Consider the following 20,068-nt stretch of genomic DNA (forward strand, 5'->3'; position numbering starts at 1 on the left):
TTATTTGGGACAGCCAGACAGACACACAGGAGCAGGGCGGCGCAGGCAGCAGCGGCAACTGAAGGCGGAGAGAGATTTTATAGGGGAGGGTATGAAGGGGGCGTGGCTAGAAGTGACCTCAGAGCCTGGGGACCGCCCACTGCTGGGGGTGGGGGGGGGTGGGGGGTGTACATCAGTTACCTGGGCCTGGTGCAGAGGGAATGGAGGGGAAGGGGTCTATGTCTGCTTTTGTGTGGAGAGAAAACAAAGGGTCAGGGCTCTGAGATTCCAGGCGCCCTCACTGTCCTCAGACCCTACCCCAGATATTTTTGTTGTTTCCCTCTTTAGCAAGGGGTGAGAGAAATTACCCCCTTAGACTTAAACAAAATGAGCCTTGACCGACAGCTCCTAACTTGCTGGCATCCTGTTTGGTCTGAGCCTCAGTTTCCCCCTTGAAACAGTGGGCTTATCATAGCTCACTGCCTAGTTGTGACAAGCCTGATATTAGCCTCATTCCCAGGCAGGATCTAGAAGCATCTTCTACTCTTTCCCCCCCCCCCCCAGATCTTCTGTTAGTCTCTCTTCTTCCCTCCAGGCCAGGCCCAGGCTGGTGGGGGAGGGGGGAAGCGGTGAGCAAGAATTCCCATCACCCCTTTCTGGTGATGAGAACAAGGTCACAGTCCACTGTGAGCACGCGAGAGGCCCTCCGTGGCACCTCCCTGGGGCGTCCCCAAGGGCTGGGCTTCTCAGAGAGGGGTGAAGGGTTGGGCAGTTGGGGCCTTGGAGTCTGGGGTAGAGGGCGGATCAGACAGACAGGTGGCTCCCAGGGACTGAGGTGGGTTTCTGGGGGCAGGGAATGGGGCCTTGGGGGAAGGGGGGCACTGTGTTCAGCTCCAGGCCTGTGAGTCTCCTCCTCAGGGGACTGAAATTGGGGTGGGGAGGAGGGCAGCAGTTGGTGGTGCACACGGCCTGTGGCAGGTCTGAGTCAAAACACCTAAGGTGGACCCCAGCTGGTCATGCGGAGCACTGTCCAGTCATTGCCTTATGCTGGTCTGGGTCACCCAGGCACGGCTGGGCGTGGCCCAGCCAGCCATGACTCAGGCCACAGAGGCCTGGCCACGCAGCGGGGACAGGGGCATCGGGCACAGGACGCCCCCTCCCCACGCCCCAGCCCTGCTTCTCCCTTCAGCCACCCAGGAGATCCTGTTCCCACCTGTGTGGGGACTCGGCCTCAGCTGGGACCCAGGGCCCCTGTGGTCCCCAAAGCCCTGAGCTTGGGGGGGGGTAGGGTGGAAGTTGGGGGAGGCTTGGGGCCACCGGGCTCTGGACGGGAAGTCAGGTGGGGGGCGGGGTGAGGAGCTCTAACAAGATCCAGCAGGAGAAGGAAGCAGAAAGGGGCTGGCCCTGAAGATGATGGTGTCTTGCTGAAGATCTGGGGACATCTCTGAGAACTCTGGGAGCTCTGTGTGCCAGCGACGGAGACCAGGGTAAGCTCCCACAGCGGGCAGGGTAATGACAGCCCCCCGCCCCCAATTTATATTCACTGTGAGGACAGATCACTCACCCTCTTGGCTGTCAGAAGGCAGAATCTCCCCCCTCCCCAATTTCTCCTCAGCTTGAGGACAGATCACTTACTCGGCTGCCAGAAGGTTCCAGTCAAACAGCAGGGCCTCAGTTTCCCCATCTGTGTAAGGCAGGCCTTGAATCTCTCTCTCTGTCTCTCTCTCTCCTCTCAGAATGTCAAGGCCTAGCCGAAGGGACGGGCTGTAACTATGTCCCGTGTGGTCACATGAGGGGTTAAAGGTCAGAGGAGTGCCCTTAAACCAGGATGCAGGAGGGAGGCCCAAGATTCGAATCCTGGGCTCCCACGGTCACACCAATCCACTCAACCTCTAGGGGAGTCTGAACTTCTGGAATCCCAAGGAGACTGCAAGTGGCCTTTGCCTCAGAGCAGTAGGGAGGCTCTGAGCTCTTGGAAGACACCAATTTTCCCTCCCAGGGAGATGTGGCATCGGAGGATGGATCCCTGATCCTCTTGGAAAGATCCACAGTGGACTAGGAGGTGCCTCACGGGACCCAGGGGTCATGAGTCAAGGTCACGGTCCTTTTGACCACAGGCCATAGCAGCGCTTGACTAACTTAGTAAAATTATGGAAACCGTGGATCCTGGGGTTGGGATGGGGAAAGAGAAAAAGCAGAAGCAGTGTCTTTGTATAGAGCCTTTTCTGGGGGAGGGGTTGATACCCTAAACTGGAGCAGGAGCTCAGCCTCAACCTTGAAATCCACAGTCCGGGGCCTGGGGATGGGCTGCGACGAGAGTGGGAGATCATCCCCAGGGCCCAGCCTGAGTCTGGACACTGGGGTCTCCTGGCATGCTAGGCCAAGCAGGAACATGGGGAGCTTCTGCGTGTAGCCAGGGGTGGGCTACAAGCCTAAGGCTTGCTCCATGACCTTGTGCGGTTTCTGGGTCTCAGTTTATCCTACTGTGAAATGGAGCCCATTATCCCCCATCATGAGCTGTGAGGAGCCTGGGGGTGGGGGGTGGGAATGGGGCAGCCAAGCCAGCCAGGAGAGTTACCCCCTTTCTGTCACCGTCCTGCCCCCCACCCCCTTCCTTCTCCTTCCTCTCACCTCAGGGTTACAGCTGGACAAGGAGGGGCAGTTTCTCCATTTCTCATTGCTCATCATCTAGCACCCCCTTGTGGCCAGTCCTTGGGGCTGCAGCACCATGGAGGTGCTGGACAAGGCATGGTGCTCCTTTCTCCTGCCTTGGCCTGAAGCTTGTTGGCAATCTTCCCCATTCTGGGCCTCGGGCACCCAGTTCACTTCCTCAATCCCCCATTCCTGGGCTGCCCGTCCGGGGAAAGCCATGGCCCAGCCAGATCTGGGGCTGTCTGGGCTGGGGCTCTGGCTGCCTGCAGCTGGTGGGCAGTGGGGGGCGCTGCTGCCCATGGCTTAGAGGCCCTGGGAGGATGCGGCCCGGAGCCCTGCCTCTGCCTCTTCCCCAGCCGTAGGTCCCGCTTTCTAGAGACAATTCTCTTTCCCTAGAAACCTCTACCCCCTAGACTGATGGTCTTGATCCAGGCAGAATAATTGAGTGCTCCCTGCCCCCACCCCCAGCTCTGGAATCATCACAAACAAATCAGGGCTGAAACCTAAGGGTTTTGTTTGCTTATCCCAAAGAAACAAGCAGCACCCCTGGGGTTCAATGTCACACGGCTGTGCTGTGTGGCCTCGGAGAAGCACCGTTCCCTCTCGGAGACTGACCTTCAAAGTTGTGCTAGCTAAGATGAAGCGCAGCTTGGGGGTGGGTCAAGCTTCCCCGAGGGGGCGCTGTTAACCCTGTTCCTTCCATTGGGAGCTGAAGTCTGGGACTGCAGGACTCTCAGCCCCCCACCCCCACCCCCCAGGGCTGGGACTCTGCATGGTTCTCTTCCAGCGGGGGAAGACAGGCAGGTTCTGCAGGGCAGGGTCACCCTGATTCAAGAGGGTCCCCTGCCCTCCATCCCCGGGCCGGAGTGGACACAGCTGAGAACTTGGCAGTCCTGGTGGGCCACTGGGCCGCCTGGACCAGATGTGGGCTCCACCCAGAATGGAGGAAACGGAACTGGGGTCCAGGGGTGGGGTAGGGTGGGGGTGGAGGCCCAGCTGGGCAGGAGATCAGAGCCTAATGGTGTCATGGAGCTCATTGGCTGATAAAGGCCTGAGCTGCTTGGGTCCAGCAGGAGAGACACCGGAGGGGTGACGGGTCCTAGGGGACCCCCCCTCAGCCCCCTGCTGCAGGAGCATTGCCTGGTTGATCAGATCACACCTGGACCTCCCTGTCCTGTTTTCAGGAGGATGGGCTGTGTGTGTGTGTGTGTGTGTGTGTGTGTGTGTGTGTGTGTGTGGCTTTATATACTGTCCACCTCTCCCAGCCTCAGTTTCCCGGTCTGTCCAATGAGGATTCAAATGCTTCTGGCAGAGATTGGGAGCTAGGAGTGGAGATCTTGGGGCGGGGAGGAGGGGAGGTTGGAGAGTACTCAGCACTGATTTGCTTGAGGAATGTGGCACCTCTGCCTTGTACCCCAGGAAGGGCATGAAGCTGGGCTGTGAGGGACTTCCTGCAGCACCAAGATTCAGGGCTGGGGATGGTGGGGGATGAGTGTCACACCCTGCTCCCCGGACTCCTGCTTCTCTGTTCCTGTCCCATCTTTGGGGATCTTATCCCTTCCTCTCTTCCTGGAGAAGTGACAAAAAGGACTTTCATCACATCACACCCTGGTCCCAGTACCCTTAGGTCATTTCTTTGGGTCCCCCGGGGTGCTAAGGGACTGTTGGCCAGGGGGCCACAGCAGCTTCTTTGGCCCATCATCACCTTCTCCATCTGTTAGGAGGTGGAGGAGGGGCAGGAAGGGGAGGCCAGGCCTCACCTCTGCGGCCAGTTTCAGGCCGATCGAGGCATCCGTGCATCCCTGAGCCGCCCCGTTTCTGCTCGGATGATTGCCTCAGAGTTCAGGAACTTGTTGAGTGACACGCTCCCCACCCGCCCCCTCCCCCCACCGGCGGCCCACGCTGTGGTCTCTCTCTTTTGGAAAATCCAGGAGGAGAAGGAAGCTGTCAGCCTGGCTCTGACATCAGTGCTGCGCCTGGGCCAAGCGTCAGGGTGGCCGGGGTGTGGGGAGGGGCAGGGCAGGGTGGGGAGGAAACGGCCCGCTGGTGGCCCCCCAGGGGCGGGGACCGGACAGCCAGCAGAGAGATGGCGGGAGACACACACACACACACACACACACACACACACAATTCAGCATCCTAGCATATACGTGCTCAAACACACACACACAACCATATACACATCACCACACAGAATGCTCACACTGTCCTAGGCACACACATGATCAAAAACACACAAAATATTCAGTGTCCTAGCTACACACAGTGTGATCCAACACACACACACACACAAAAGCACACACACACAACCACACAGCATATTCACACCCTTGACCTCCCCCTCTCCCCGCCCCCCCCTCACCATGGTCCAGACCCAGCTAAACTCAGACAGACACAAACACATAAATAGACAACCAAAAGCTTATTCAGACCCAGTTGGACAGACAGACAGACCCAGTCGTGCCCCCCTCCCATAATGGGTCCCCAGGGTCCTTCCTCCCCCACACAGCTGCCCAGTAAGGTGGCCACTTCCTCCTCCATGGCCCGCCCCCTGGGTAGGATGAAGGGCTCACTGGGGCTGGCCTGAGCCCCACCCCCAGGGACAAGAACAGGACAGAAGCCTGGGTATATGTGTGTGTGTGGGGGGGGGCGCTGGAGTCTGAGGCTCCTGAAGGAAGTGGACAGTGAGTCTGAGCTCTGTGGGGAAGAGGAGAGTCTTGGCACGGGCTGATGCCAGCGTCTGCCCCCACAGTGAGCACCTGCCCCACCCCACTCAGCCTCGCCCGCCCGCCCCACCTCGCCCTGCCCTGCCCCGGGCCTCCAGGGCACCTCTGGCCCATTCCTGAGCTGGAAGCAGCGCCAGCGGAAGTGGGGAGCCCCGTGCTGCAGTGACCTGGGCAAGTCACTTGGCCTCTCTGGGCTTGGCTTTCATCAGCTGATACCAGTGGCTTGCAGAGATTTCTGACTGCCACCCACAGTGCTAAAGAAACACCTTTGCCGCCAGGCAGCTCACGTCTGTGATCCCAGCTACTCAGGAGGCTGAGAGCGGTGGATTGTGGTTCCCAGCCAGCCAGGGCAGGAAAGTCCATGAGACTTTGATCTCCAATGAGCCACCAAAAAAGCCAGAAGGGGTGCTGTGGCTCAAGTGGTGGAGTACTAGCCTGGAGTCAAAAAGCTCAGGGACAGTGCCCAGGTCCTGAGTTCAAGCACAATAAACCTCAAACAAACGGAAACCTTTGCAGTCAAAGATAAAACAGTCATGCAAAAAATGGGGGGGGGGGAAAGTTTATGGAGTAAGGATTGTCTTGTCTTTAGGTGGCGCCCAATGATTTTACTATTGCATTTCCTTTTTGAAAGTGCCCGCAACTGGTGTGGTGGCTCACACCTGTAATCTTAGCTCCTTAGGAGGCAGAGATCTGTGGGTTCAAGTTTCCAAGCCAGGACTGGAATGTGGCTTAGTGGTAGAGTACTTGCCTCACATGCGTGATGAAGCCCTGGGTTCAATTCCTCAGTACCATGTATATAGAAAAAGCTGAAAGTGGTGCTGTGGCTCAAATGATAGAGTGCCAACTTTGAGCAAAAGAAGTTCAGGGACAGTGCCCAGACGCCTAGTTCAAGCCCCAGGACCGGCAAAAAAAAAAAAAAAAAAAAAAAAGTTTCCAAGCTAGCCCAGGCAAAAAGTTTTTGAGACCTGCTTCATCTCAAGCAATAAAACCTGGTATGGTGGCACCTGTCTCTCATCCCAGCTCCTGGGAAAGTACAAATACAAGGGGCTCTGTCTAGGCCAGCTAGATGTGAATGTAACACCCTATGTAAAAAAGCAAGCCAAAAAGGGCTTGAAGCGTGGTTCAGTTGGTAAAGCACTGTCTACATGGAATCCATGAGGCGCCCAAGATGCCCCCTGTGCTGACTGCTATGGGTGGCCAGCAAATGTGGCCACAGATGGAGGTGTGGAGGGTAGAGCTTGGAGTGGACCTGGGCCCCACGTCATCCCCGGAGCCAGACCTCTGGCCCCACTGCCGTTGGGAACTCCTCCGTGGGTTGCCACTTCCTTTGCAATTTCTATCGGGAGATGAAGGGCAAAAAAATGCAATCACTGTGATTCACCTCCAGGGGGTTCATTCCTGACGCAGAGACAGCCAGGAAATGTCCGCATGCTGGGGGCAGCTGGCGAGAGGCCAGAGTGGCTTCTGGCTCCTCAGTACCCCGAGGGGCCACGGCTGATCTGGTGCTGGCCAGGGGTTTAGTGAAGGGGAGGGGGCGGGGAGGGCGCTGAGCACAGGCCCAGCATCTGGGCTCCTGGGGCCAGGGGATGGGAAAAGCTTTGTGTCCAGTGTCCATGCCACTGAATCTGTGGGAGCCACCTGCTGTCCCCAGACCTCTGTGGAGATCCACAGAATAGAAGGACCCAGCCAGCAGCCACGGGGGACCCAATTCTAAGAAGATTGCACTCACAACCACGCACCCCCCCACCCCCCGCCCCGGGGCCTGGACCCAAGCCCCTGGCTCGGGCTGAATTTTGAGTATGTTCTGTGGCCACTCCGCACTCTGCTTGGAAGGGCTGCCCACTTCTTGTCCCCCAGAGCCACTTTGGGTGGTGGAGACTTTGCCTTTAGAAGGTAAATCGAGGCTCAGAGAGGGAATCAGTTGGTTAGGACAACACAGCTAGTGCAGGCTATAGGCGGGATTTGCACCCAGTCCTACAAGTCTGTAAGATCCACATCCTCACTGCCCACGTGGCCCCAAAGTGACCTGTGAACTTAAGGCATCCAGAAGGTTCCACAGTGCTAAGGGTGGGGGTGGGGCACAGGAGGGACCCCAGGTAGAACTCCATCCTTATTTCCCAGGGGTCAGGTCACAAGGTGCTCTGTGTGTGTGTGTGTGTGTGTGTGTGTGTGTGTGTGTGTGTGTGTGTGTGTGTGTGTGCCTTTTTAACATCAAGTGCCAGGGCTGTGCTAGGAAGATCTTTGTTTGTTTGTTTGTTTGTGGCAGTCCTGGGGCTTGAACCAGTACAAGGGCCTTATTTTCTCATCTGGCTTTAAAAAAATATTATTTTACACTTTTTTTCTCTTCAGGCTAGGTTTCTGACCACTTGAGCCATACCTCCAATTCTGTTTATTTTGTTGTTGTTGTTGGTTAATTGGAGATGAGAGTCTCTCAGACTTGTCTGTCCAGGCTAACTTCAAACCTCTATCCTCGGATCTCAGCCTCCCAAGCAGCTGGGATTACAGGCGTGGACCCCAGGGCCTGCTTTGGGCTAGAAATTCTTGAGTTTCTCCCATCTCCTCTAGCCACCTGCTCCCCCTCCCCCTCCCCCATGTAAGGGACGCCTCCCTCAGCCCTAAACTTCCCAGCAGGCACTTGGCTTTGTAAGAAGGCCTGAGATCCTAGCCAGGCAGGGGGAGGGGGGGACTGAGGGTGTCGGGTGGGGGGGCCGCCTGCAGCGGTGTGGGGGGGTGATCAGTATCTGGGTCACTGGTCTTGGGGAATTCCCGATGCCCAGAGAACTGCTCACCTACTGAGTAACTGCCGCCTGCCCACGCAGGATGCAGGAGGCCCCTCCCGTCACCCCCTGCCAGTCCCCACCGGCTCCTGAGTGCCCCCAGGCCCAGGAAAGAGATCCACAGACAGACAGACAGGCAGGGGGCTGGCCTCCACCCCCGCAGGGGCTCAGCAGGGGGCAGCTGGTGATTCAAGCCCCTCTGAACTAAGCACTAAGCTGTGTCCCCATCTTTGTTGGATGGGGGGGGGTGTGAATCAGCTCCTGGGGGTGATGAGATAGGGTCAAGACTATCGTCAAGCTCAGGCTTTGTGGGGGGGGGTGGGACACAAGGGGTGCAAGCACACTGCCCAGTCCCCTCTTTCCCCTCTTTCTGGGGGCATCATCCCTGAGACTGGAGAGTGTGGTGGGGTGACGAGGTACCCCTTTTTTCCCCTGCTCATTTGGGCCCTGGAACATCTCTTCATCTTTTCCTTTCCCTGGAGGTGGGGTGGGGAGGGTCCCCGCAATCTGCTGGGCCTGGAACCATGCTGAGCTGGGCCTTCCCAGTGAACTCACTATGTAGGTGTCACGTTCCCATTTCACAGATAAGCAAAACGGAGGCCAAAGTCAACCAACCACTTCCTCAGAGTCCCGCGGCTCTGAACTGGCAGAGCCTCCCTCCCACCTGCTTCTGAATGAGACAGAAGCCCAAAGTCAGACTGTGAGATCTGTGTGTCTCTTCACCACGCGACTGGACAGAGATCACTTTGGGGACGCACAAAATACTTCCAGAAACTACTCTTGGAAAGTATTTCTTTCAGAGGCAGGCACTGGAGGTTCACGTGTGTAATCCTAGCTACTCAGGAGGCTGAGATCCAAGGATCGTGGACAGGAAAAGTCTGTGAGACTCCAATGAGACACCAACAAGCTGGAAGTGGAGCTGTGGTTTAAGTGACAGAGCACTAGCCTTGAGCAAAACTGTTCTGAGACAGTGCCCAAGTCTGAGTTCAAGTCCCAGGACCAGCAGGAGGGGCAAGGTTGGCTGAGGAGGGCAGGTGGGAGGCAGGAGAACATTCTAGAAGTTAGAGTATGAGGTGTTGCCCAGGCGGGGGCCTGAACTCCAGAGGTGTTACTGCTGTTGACTCTGTATGGACTGTATTTGAGTTGTTCTTTCTTTCTTTCTTTCTTTCTTTCTTTCTTTCTTTCTTTCTTTCTTTCTTTCTTTCTTTCTTTCTTCCTTCCTTCCTTCCTTCCTTCCTTCCTTCCTTCCTTTCTTTCTTTCCTTCTTTCTTTCTTTCTTTCTTTCTTTCTTTCTTTCTTTCTTTCTTTCTTTCTTTCTTTCTTTCTTTCTTTCTTTCTTTCCTTCTTTCTTTCTTTCTTTCATACTGGGATTTGCACACAGGGCCTGCTTGTTGGGCTGGTGGGCTATCCCTTGAGCCAGGCCTCTGGTCTTGCTTTTTTTTTTTTTTTTTTTGGGGTCCGGTCGTGGGGCCTGAACTCTGGGCCTGGGCGCTGTCCCTCAGCTCTTCAGCTCAAGGCTAGCACTCTACCACTTGAGTCATAGCTCCACTTCCGGCTTTTTTCTTTTTGCTTATGTGGTGCTGGGGAATTGAACCCAGGGCCTCAGGCATGCAAGGCAAGCGCTCTACCACTGAGCCACCTTCCCAGCCCCTCTGGTCTTGCTTTTTTTGCCTATCATTTTGGAGATAAGAGTCCAGTGGACTCTTCTGGCCTCACAATGCAATCCTGTAAATCTCCAACTCTTGAGTTAGCTAGGATTACAAGCGTGACCTACTTGTGCTTGACGTGGCGAGGTGTTTTATTTTGAGATAGGGTCTCACTAGTTCTTGAACTCAAGAGCATTCCTGCCTGAGTTTCCCAAGGGCTGTGATCACAGGCATAAATTACCATGGCTGGCCCTATGTGTGAACCTTGAGCAAGTACCTTCACTTTCCGTGCCTCAGTTTCCCCAGGTGAAAAATAAGTAGTTGTGACATTCTAGTGCTGGGTCAAAGTCATCTCCCCAAAAGTAAACTAATTTGGTGGCAAAACCCATGCCAGGGGGTCCCGGAAGGCCCCAGGCTGGCCTGCATGCTTGCTTCCTAGAGAGAAGAGGTAAGTTACAGGGGAAGAGCGCCCAGGGCTATGAGATGACTGCTCTCCCTCAGGCTGAGGGGGTCCCCATGGGGACCCCAACTGTGCTCTTCACCCAGAGGCTTGTCACCTCCTGTACAGGCCCAGACTTAGGGAGCCAGCTAGGATGAAATCACAGCTGAACGAGGCCGGGCTGGGACTGCCACTCCAGGGTGGGGCCCCGGGGTCACAGCCCTGGGACATGCAGCCAAGAAGGGAGGCTGCCTTGTGCGGGGAGCAGGGGGAGCACACACACACACACACACACACACACACGCCCCAGAGGGAGGGAAGAAAACAAACTCCAGCCGTAGAGCAGCCACGTTGCAGGCGCCTTCCGGAGACTTTCAGAGAGACCCTGTCCGGCCTCCGCCCAAGAGAGGCCCAGCACAGGTGGAGCCCAGACATGGACATGAGAGGGAGGCTGGGCTTGGGGAGCCGAGGGGCCCAGAGCACTTGGGAACCATGGCCTAAGTCAGGTACTGTGAGAGGGAAACTGAGGCACGGGGGGGGGGGAAGTGCGCATTGGGGCTGGGTTAATGACTCCATTCTCAGGGTCAGCTAGACCCTGCTCCTACTTCCTGTTTCCTGTGGGGTGGAGCTGAGGTGGGGGTGGATGGGAGTAGTAGGGTCAGCTTCCGGGAGCCGGAGGGCAGTGTGGGCCTGCGAATCCATGAGGAAGGGTGTGGGGGAGAGGGCATGGGAGGTGGGGGGAGGTACAATCGGCACTGGGCACATCAGAGCCCTTAGAGATTTGGCCTGGACCCCTCAAATACATTTGAGATGTCAGTTAAGGTAGCCAGGCCAAGTCCGGCGGGTGTCAGACATCTGGGGAGCATGTCCACGGGACAAGGGAGGGACCCGGAGTTCCTGATCTGAGCCATCCTTGTGTGGGAACGGGGGTGTCTTGGAATCCAGGGTTGCACAGCCATCCCTCTCCTGGCCCCCTCGGAGGGTGCAGACCCAAAAAGGTGTTAAAAACAGTCCACCCCTGAAGGGTCCCCCACAGCCCCCCCTGGGGGAGGAAGAGGCTCAGCGCATGGGGGTGCAGGGAGATGGCGGGAGAGACGCCAGGGCTTTACAGCCTCCTTCCTGCCAGCAAGTGCCGTCTGGGATGGGCATTTTATACCCCACAGCACCTGCGAGGTGTCCTCAGGAGCAGGGCACGGGGCAGGGTGTGTGTGTTCAGGGCGGGCACAAGGGCGGGTCCTGGTGCCAGGAGGGAGGAGCAGGGTAGGTCTGCAGTGTGCCCAAGGGGCAGGGGGCTGGCCATGGTGCTGGGCCCAGCAGTGACGCGGCCAGCAAAGCTGTGAGCACTCCCTAGTCCTGGAACTGATTGTCTACTTGGGTTTGGGGTCAAGGTCAGGTGGGAAGGTCGCCCAGGGGACTGAGATACCTCCAGGTGTAGGGATATAGGGATGCCGGCAAGCTGGCAGGGCCGTCCTGGGTATGTGTGTTTGCTTTCCTTCCTGCCCCCCCTCCTGCCACCCTCCCCCCTCCCACCACCCTCATCAATTGTGGGACTTGAACTCAGGACCTGGAGCTTTCCCTGAGCTTTTTCACTCACCGCTAGTGTTCTACCACTTTGAGCCACAGTGACACTTCTGGTTTTCTAGAGGTTACTTGGCAATAAGAGTCTCACAGCCTTTCCTGCCTGGCCAACTTTGAACTGTGATCCTCCTAACTCAGCCTCCTGAGTAGCGAGGATTACAGGTGTGAACCATTGGCACCTGGCTCTCTTTTCTTTTTCCTTTCCTTTCTTGCAAAATTTAGGATACACACACACACACACACACACACACACACGCATGAATGCACACGTGCACATGAACACACATACACACAAATTAATACCGAGGATTGAATCCAGGGCCTCAAGTATGCTAGGCAAGAATTCTACCACTGAGCCATGCCCTCAGCCTCTTTTTTTTTTTTTTTTTTAAATGCCAGGGCTTCAACTCAGGACTTTGTGCTCTCATTTAGCTTATTTGCTTTGTTTTTTTTTTGTTTTTGTTTTTTTTTTTTTTTTTGTTTGGCTGTAGGGCCTGAGCTCTGGGCCTGGGCACTATCCCTCAGCTCTTCAGCTCAAGGCTAGCACTCTACCACTTGAGCTACAACACCACTTCCAGCTTATGTGGTGCTGAGGAATCGAACCCAGGCCTCATGCATGCAATGTAAGCACCCTACCACTGAGCCACCTTCCCAGCCCTCATTTGGTTTACTTAGCTCAAGGCTGGTGCTTGAGCCATACTTCACTTCTAGCTTTGTGGTGGTTCATTGGAGATTAGAATCTCACAGAGTTTTCTGCCTGGGTTAGCTTTGAACTGTGATCTTTAGCTATCAGCCTCCTGAATAGTTAGGATTACAGGTGTGAGCCACAGGCTCTGGGCTCCGGATTTTTGTTTTGTTTTAGAGATAAGGTCTTGCTAAACTATTTTGTCCTCTAGATCTTTCTGACTTCACCTCTTGAGTATCTGAGATTACAGGCCTGCGCCATCACTATTGTCTTTCTATCTCTCTCTTTTGTGTGTATGTATAGGAAATGTATCTCTTTGCTGGAGAAAACAGAAGCATTGATAAGGAAACACTCTTGCTCACATAGGTAAAATAGGGTGCGCTCAGGACAGCAAGATGGTTGTAGGGTCTCCAGTGTGAGCCTGGAAGTGTGCAGCCAGCCTCCAGCCTCCTGCCCCAGGGCAGCCTGCCCTGCCCTTGACTGCGTCCCTCAGCAGTCCCTGCATGCACGTAGGCCTGGTCGCCACCATTCCTGACTGTCCCTCCTCATATCTTTACCAGCCCACCTGGCCGTGGCTCCCCCACGACCCTCTCAAAGAGAGACTCTAGAAGCATCTTTTGGAAGCCACCCTTGTTCCCCAGGGCTCCAAAAGATTTCTCAGCAAGGTCCAGGAAGGCTCCCAGATATGTCTTAGTGCCCACAGTCATCCATCCTGCTGGAGGAGGAAGCTGGGGTCTAATTTGGGGTCTGAAAAGGGGTCCCTTTCAGAATAGACATATTGAATCCTCTTTCCAGAACTCCCTCCAAAAACCATCTCAGGTTTGCTCCCACCCCATCGTCTCAGCCCTGCCCTCGCCTGATGATATAGGGATGGTGGTCAACAGAGGGATGGGCCGATGGTGGCCAGGGGTCCTGACGTTCTCAGACTCCCAGAAAATCTGCTCCCTTTGGATTTCCCTCTTTGCCCAGTGGCAATGTGAATGCTTAGAGCACCCAGGTCCTGTTACTTTATTACACTGTGTAAAGTCCAAGCCAGGCCCCAGCCCCTCTTCCTGGAAGTTGCCTCTCTACCAAGCCCTGGCCTGTCTCCTCCTACCACCCCCCCCCCAAGGCCCCCTGATTAGGGGGCCACAGTTACCAGCCTCCATCTTCTTCCCAGTCTGTCTCCACCTCCCCAAATCCAGGTGAGTCACAAGGACATCTGGGGTTCCCAGATGGGGGACCCCCCCACTCTTAGAATGGGCTTGAGCACCTCTCTCTCTCTCTCTCTCTTTCTCTTAAGCCCCTTCCAACAATGTCCAGGGCAAGTCACTTAGGGAAACCACAGGGCATTTTTTTTGTTGTTGTTGTTTGTTTTTTGGGCGGCGGCGGCGATAGGCTTCATTATAATTTTATCAATCACATTCTTAAGAGGAAAAAGTTGGCCCTCCCCTCCCCCATCCTCCCTCCCCCCCCACTCTCACTTTCTTCCCATTCATAATTTCCTATGATGCACCTCAAACAACTTCCTGGACTGGGGATCCCGGCTAAATATAGCTGGTTCTCTCTTACAACACAGGCTCGTGTATATAAATCAGGCAAATTTCCCATCCGAGCATGAACCTCTGAGCACAGCCGGCACCCAAGGTCTCGTCCAAGGCCCTCTGGAGTCCAGCCCATAATGAAGGTCCTGGCGGCAGGTAAATCCACCCCGCGGCGAGCATGGGGACAAACAACTTGGGGTGCTGAGTGAGCAGCCCCAGGATGGGGCATCCCCCCCTCCACTCCCTGGCTGCGGACACCCGGCCCCCCCCCCCCCCCGGCTGGTACCCTGTGCACCTCCCGATCTGCCCCCAGGCACTGGGTGACCGCATTTAGTCCCAGACACCTCGTGCCCAGCCCGCCCTGGACCTGCAGGTTGGCGGCAGTGAAGGAAGGGGGACCCTCCACACCCCGTCGCTGGCCGACTCCTTCCTTCCTTCTCCTCCTCCTCCTCCTCCTTGATCTGCCACGCTTGCTCTCCACGCTGCACCAGAGCGTGGAGTCACTCTCCCAGAGTTACCCTCCCTCCTTCTCTCTCTCTTTTTGCTTCTTTCTTTTTTCTTTCCGCTTTCTCTTTTCCACCGAGTCCCGAGTCCCGGGCTGCTCCATGGGAGGAGCGCAGGGCGGCCTGAGCAACTTGTAAACTCCGGCCCGGGACAGGAGCAGGTGCTGCTGCTTAATATCTGCTACTAACTTGGAAAAAATCCTGTGCTCGGAGACGCTAGGTGAGAGGAGGATGCGGGTCCCCTCCCTCTCCCCCCAGCCATCCCGGGGTGTGTGCGTGTGTGAGGGGGCTCCACACTTCCTGAGAAGTGAACTTGAATGCCCCACTGTCCTTTCTGTCCCAGCCTGGAGGGATGGGGGTGGGGGGTGGGCGGGAGGTCCCCAGCTTCACTGGTGGGCTCACTTCTGCCCCTTGTCACCCCTTCTCACCTTCTGGAAGGGGGTGACCTGGGGGGGCGTTGCTTGAGAATGAAAGGAGGGGCAGGTTCCTCAGGGGAGGGGCATCGGGGACAAGCCTTGACAGCTTCCCGCTCCCCACACCTTCCAATTTCTTTTCCTTCCCGTCCCTCTCCAACTGGATCACCAGAGCTGGCAGGGGAGGGAGGGCGGAGGGAAGGGGTGAGGCGGTCAGGGGATGATCCTCACCCTAACCCAAGACCACAGGGAGCAGACTTGAGGTCTATGATTGTTTTGGGGGTTGGATTGTGGAGACCTGCAGAATCTCAATGGAGGTCCGGATCCATTTTTTTTTTGGGGGGGGGAACAGAGGTGAGGGAGTAGCAGAATTAGGTAGCAAGACACCCAAAGGGGGCAGATTCGAATGACAAGCTTGGAGAAGGAAGGTGACAGAAACTCTCAGCCGGCCACCCTGAGGTCCAGGGAGTTGCAGGGCGGGTAGCTGGGGGTGGGGGTGGGGTGAGAATGGACAAACAGTCCAATCTGGACCAATTTCGGAGGCAGGAAGGCCCTGGCCAGGGGAGGCCTCATGTCCCCTGGCATCTGCTGGACGTGCGGAGGGTTGAGGTCCAGCCAAAGTCTAGCAATTGTGGCTTTGGAGTTGTCTCTGGGCTGGACTCTTGTGTCCTGGAGGCTTCTAGCAGGTGCTCATGGCTCCAGGCTTGTACAGTCCAGCACAGAGCAGGCAGAGACAGGAAAGCAGCACTGAAGACCTGGAGACTGGGAGACAGAGGCGGCCATGCAGGAGTAGGGATGAGGAGGAGGAGGAAGGGGAGGGGAGGAGAGACAGGCGACCCTTCCCCTCAGCCCCTTCCTTGCCCACCCACCCCAGGCCACCCTCCCACCTTGCTCCTCACGTTCTTTCTTCTCACGTGTTCCCAGGAGTCATGCCCCTCCTCTTTGTGCTGCACTGGAAAGACGGGGCGGCCAGCCCCCTGCCCATCACACCTGTCAATGCCACCTGTGCCACCCGCCACCCGTGTCACAACAACCTCATGAGCCAGATCAGGAATCAACTGGCCCAGCTCAACGGTAGTGCCAGCGCGCTCTTCATCCTCTACGTAAGTCACCTGCAGGGCCTGGAGGGAGGGGCTGGCAAAGAGAGGCGGCTGTGCTGATTGGTGGGAGACCCCTTTTAGGACTGGAAGAACACCCTAGAAGGGGCTTGGTGAAACCACACCCAGATTCCCACAGCTTCCTCCCCATACCTGGCCCATACCTGGCCCAGACTATAGACTGCAGAATTAGGAGTCTTTTCCTAAGGTAGCCTGGATGACAGGTGGGGGGCTGGCAGGCTCTCCCAAGGAGCCTGTAGGGCTCAGATTGTCCAGGAATGTCCAAGTGTGGCCCGTGGCTCACACCTGTCATCCTAGCTACTCAGGAGGTTGAGATCTGAGGATGGTGGTTCAGAGCCAACCCTGGAACATCTGTGACTCTTTGTCTCCAGTGAACCACCAGAAAACTGGAAGAGGCATTGTGGTTTAAAATGATAGAGCTCTAGCCAGGAGAGAAAGAGTTCAGGGACAGGGTCCAGGTCCAGAGTTCAAGCCCCAGGACCAACCAAAAAGGAAAAAAAAAAAGAAAAGAAAAGAAAGTGCAAGTGTGTGTGTGGGGTCCCCGCGGAGGTGACACCTGGCAGGCCACATTTCCCTTCTGTGCCCGTAGGGCGGTGGCGATGACAACCACTCATCTTGGCCTTGACCTTGATAGTTAGCAAGTGTGATGTCTCCTGATCGCACTCTGCTGGCTTCGGCTGTCAGCAAGGAGCTAAGTCTGCTTGCCTTTGGTGGGGAAACTGAGGCCTAAGGGTTAGGGGTGACAGGCGAGCACGTCAGTTCCTGACCCTTGTGTCACTTTTCTCCTTAGTACACGGCTCAGGGAGAGCCATTCCCCAACAATCTGGATAAGCTGTGTGCCCCCAACATGACAGACTTCCCGCCCTTCCACGCCAACGGCACGGAGAAGGCCAAGCTGGTGGAACTGTACCGCATCGTCGCTTACATGGGCGCCTCCCTGGGCAACGTCACCCGAGACCAGAAGACCCTGAACCCCACCGCCTTGAGCCTCCACAATAAGCTGAACGCTACCGCCGACTCCCTGCGCGGGCTCCTCAGCAACGTGCACTGTCGCCTATGCACCAAGTACCACGTGGGCCACGTGGACGTGGCCTACGCCCCGGACACCTCCGGCAAAGATGTCTTCCAGAAGAAGAAGCTGGGCTGTCAGCTCCTGGGGACGTACAAGCAGGTCATCAACATAGTGGCCCAGGCCTTCTAGCCATGGACCCAGACATTTCAGGGAGGAATGGGGTCCAGATGTGGGGTGAGGTCTGGGGCATGGCAGGGGGGGGCTGCTGGCAGACCCCCTCCCCACAAGGGCTCCCCAGCCAAGCAACTCTAGTCGGGTGTGCTGTGATGAAATTTCTATAGGCCAGTGTCCCTTGTGGAGTGGCATCCATTTGTGCCTTTGCTGCCACAAAGGAAGACTTGGAGGAGACTCGAGTGGGCTCCAAGGGGCTGGGCTGCAGAAGGAGTTCTTGTCCTTTTAGAAGTTTTGTGGGTGGAAGATGGAGAAGGGATTTGGGTGGGTAAAGGAGTAGGATAGTGTCTTCTCTTGAGCATGATCAGAGAGAGTTCAGGCCTAGGATTGGAGGGTTCTAGAAGGTCATATGTTCAGGCTCTAGGGGAGGCAGAGGCCACCTTTGGGTCTGGAAAAATGAAGATGCTGGAAGGAAGACAGGGCCTGAAAAGCCTTGTTCGTCTTCCCTGCAGTCTTTCGGTATATCCTGATACGTTCCAGGGTGGCATATGTGCAGGTGAGGAGAGACAGGTGGCGCAGGCAGGTGAGGGGGTTCAGAGAGGACCAGAGTCCTTCTGGAGATGGTCTAGAAAGGAAAGCCAGGCGACTGAGAGCCGCAGCTCACATCCATCCGAGGCCTGAAGACTCCCAGTAAGGCCAAGTCAAGGTCCTTGAGATGGACCAAGGCCACCTTCGCTCTCTTAGAGCGAGGGACAGCAGAACTTGAGGTCAGGGTCTCAGGAATGTCTGAGGCCGAGAGTTCAGTGTGTCTATTTATTATAATGTTCTATTTATGTTAACTTATTGGTGCTTTCAGTAGTAGAGTTAATCCCCCTTTCTCTGCTCCCCAGTGAGCAGATTTAAGTAACATGTGAGACCCTCACATTGAGATGAGGGCTGGGACTCAAGTACCCTATCCTAGGGATCACAGAGACTGGCTGGAATCTGAGTGTATTGCCCTGCTCTCCCTCCCTCCACTAGACTTGCTTTGGGGGTGGGGTGGGGTGGGGATGTCGGGATAAGTGGCAGTGGCCTCCCGGGATTAGTTTATTGACACGTGGCCAAGCCAAGGTGCCTTCACACTGTGCTCTCTGGCGCCCCCTGGAGGCGTGCTGCAGATGCGTACCGTTCACTGTTAGAACCCAACAGCCCTTGGGGAGAGGTTGATTTCCTTCCTGATCCTCTCTAACCAGCAGCTGAGGGTCTCTGGGATGGCCTTCACCCAGCACCCAACATGCTCCTATCCAGTGGTGGCCTGAACACCCACACACACAGGAAGCTAGGGCAGCGGGGGCAACTCAGCAGCTCCAGATTGGGGCAGGGCCCTGAGATGCCTGGGAAACAGACTGGGGAGTGGTGGGTCCCTGTTTTTCCTCTCACCCCCACCCATGTCTGGGCTCCCAGGCGGAGAACCCCATCTGATCTCTCTTCCTTTGTGTCCGGGCCAGGCGAGTGGAGCCACGCCCTCCAGTCTGGAAGCAGAGGAGAGAGGGAGGGAGGGAGGGAGGGAGGGAATGAAGCCTGGGCAGCCGTGGACTGCAGTGTTCTGGCTGTTTCTCAAACCTGAACAAGGGGTGGGCTGGTCCTGAACAGTTCAGCCAGCAGGATTCTGGTTCTGAGAATGTCTGCTTTCCAATGATTTTTTTGGTTTGGTTTGTTTTTGGGTACTTTTCTCTAAGCACTTTACCTGGACAGGCAGCAGGCAGGTCCTGAGGCCTGGGGGTGGGGGTGGGGTGGGGGGGGAGAGAGAGGGAGGGCTGGGGGCTGTGTGCACACGTCCCTGCAGGGACAGACACCAAAAGCAGTGATATCTTTTCAGGGCTAAATGTGGGTCACGCCCTTGTCTGAGATTGCAGCTTCTCTTCCTCTATCTTCCTCCAGCGCAGTTCTCCTGAGTGAACTTTGAAAGAAAGAAAAGACAAAAAAAAAGACAATTTGTGTGAAGGCCAGAAGAGATAGAATTCTGTAGCCCGGGGACCAGTTAGGGGACTTGAGAGATCTCTGGGTCTCCCCTGCAGCCACACCACAGGCTCAGGACCCCACAGATTCTTGTTCTTGCTGTTGTTTTTTCCCCTTTTCCTGCCTGACAAGCCTTGGGCTCAGCCATTGCTTGTCTGCTCAGAGTAGGACTTGATTCTCACGGCTCTTTCTGGATCCTTCCATCAGCTATGTGGAGATGGGGCTGGGAGACCAGCAATGATGCCCTTGGGGAGCCCAGGCCACCCATTTACAGATGACAGACAAGGACAGTCCTGTGGCAGTTAATCAGGATTGGTGTCCTTATTTATTATTTAATATTTTTTGTAATGAACAAAGCACTGCGACTTTCCTTGTCTCCCCTCTTGCTTGGTCTCCAACCCTGACCGAAGCCAGCCAGCCCTGCCTTGCTGGCCCCACAGAGTATGAGGTTAACAGACTCTAGCGTGGAAACCATTTATTTCCCTTCAGACAGTATGGATGTTAGAATAGATCCTCAGTTTCCCCCCTCGCCCCAGATCTCTTTCTGCACTGCTAGTTCAGTGAGGTCCCTCTCCCTTCCCCCCCCAAGAGGCCTTAAGGTGTTTCCCCTCCTCCCTTTCTTCTAGAAGGGGGTCTGGTTTGGGGGTGACAAATTCCTCTTTGATGAATGTACCCTATGGGGATGTTTCATACTGACAAAATTATTTTTTATTTATTCAATGTCATATTTAAAATATTTATTTTTTTATACTGAAGGAATACTTTTTTAAAAAGAAAAAAAAAAAGAAATGAATAAAGAATCTGCTCTTGGCAAGTTCTCTGGAGTGTGTTGATGTGAGGGGACGGAC

At 55.8% G+C, this 20,068-nt stretch overlaps 1 protein-coding gene across 1 annotated transcript; it reads left to right on the forward strand.

The window, feature by feature from the left end:
- Positions 1 to 777: 777 nt before the first annotated feature.
- Lif (LIF interleukin 6 family cytokine) lies at positions 778 to 17,545 on the forward strand. Its single transcript, XM_069994792.1, has 5 exons — positions 778 to 814; positions 1,358 to 1,466; positions 14,041 to 14,161; positions 15,846 to 16,024; positions 16,830 to 17,545. The coding sequence occupies exons 3-5, from the start codon at positions 14,143 to 14,145 to the stop codon at positions 17,238 to 17,240; spliced, it is 609 nt and encodes a 202-aa protein (XP_069850893.1). The 5' UTR covers positions 778 to 814; positions 1,358 to 1,466; positions 14,041 to 14,142; the 3' UTR covers positions 17,241 to 17,545.
- The last annotated feature ends 2,523 nt before the right edge of the window (positions 17,546 to 20,068 follow it).

Source organism: Dipodomys merriami, unplaced genomic scaffold, assembly GCF_024711535.1.
Source record: "Dipodomys merriami isolate MVZ:Mamm:240054 unplaced genomic scaffold, mDipMer1.0.p SCAF_45, whole genome shotgun sequence".
Lineage (NCBI taxonomy): Eukaryota > Metazoa > Chordata > Mammalia > Rodentia > Heteromyidae > Dipodomys > Dipodomys merriami.

What these genes read in the sequence shown, in the direction of transcription:
- Lif (XM_069994792.1), top strand. An exon ending in GCGCGCTCTTCATCCTCTAC is followed by an intron (nt 16,025 to 16,829) that starts GTAAGTCACCTG and finishes TTTTCTCCTTAG; the next exon opens with TACACGGCTCAGGGAGAGCC.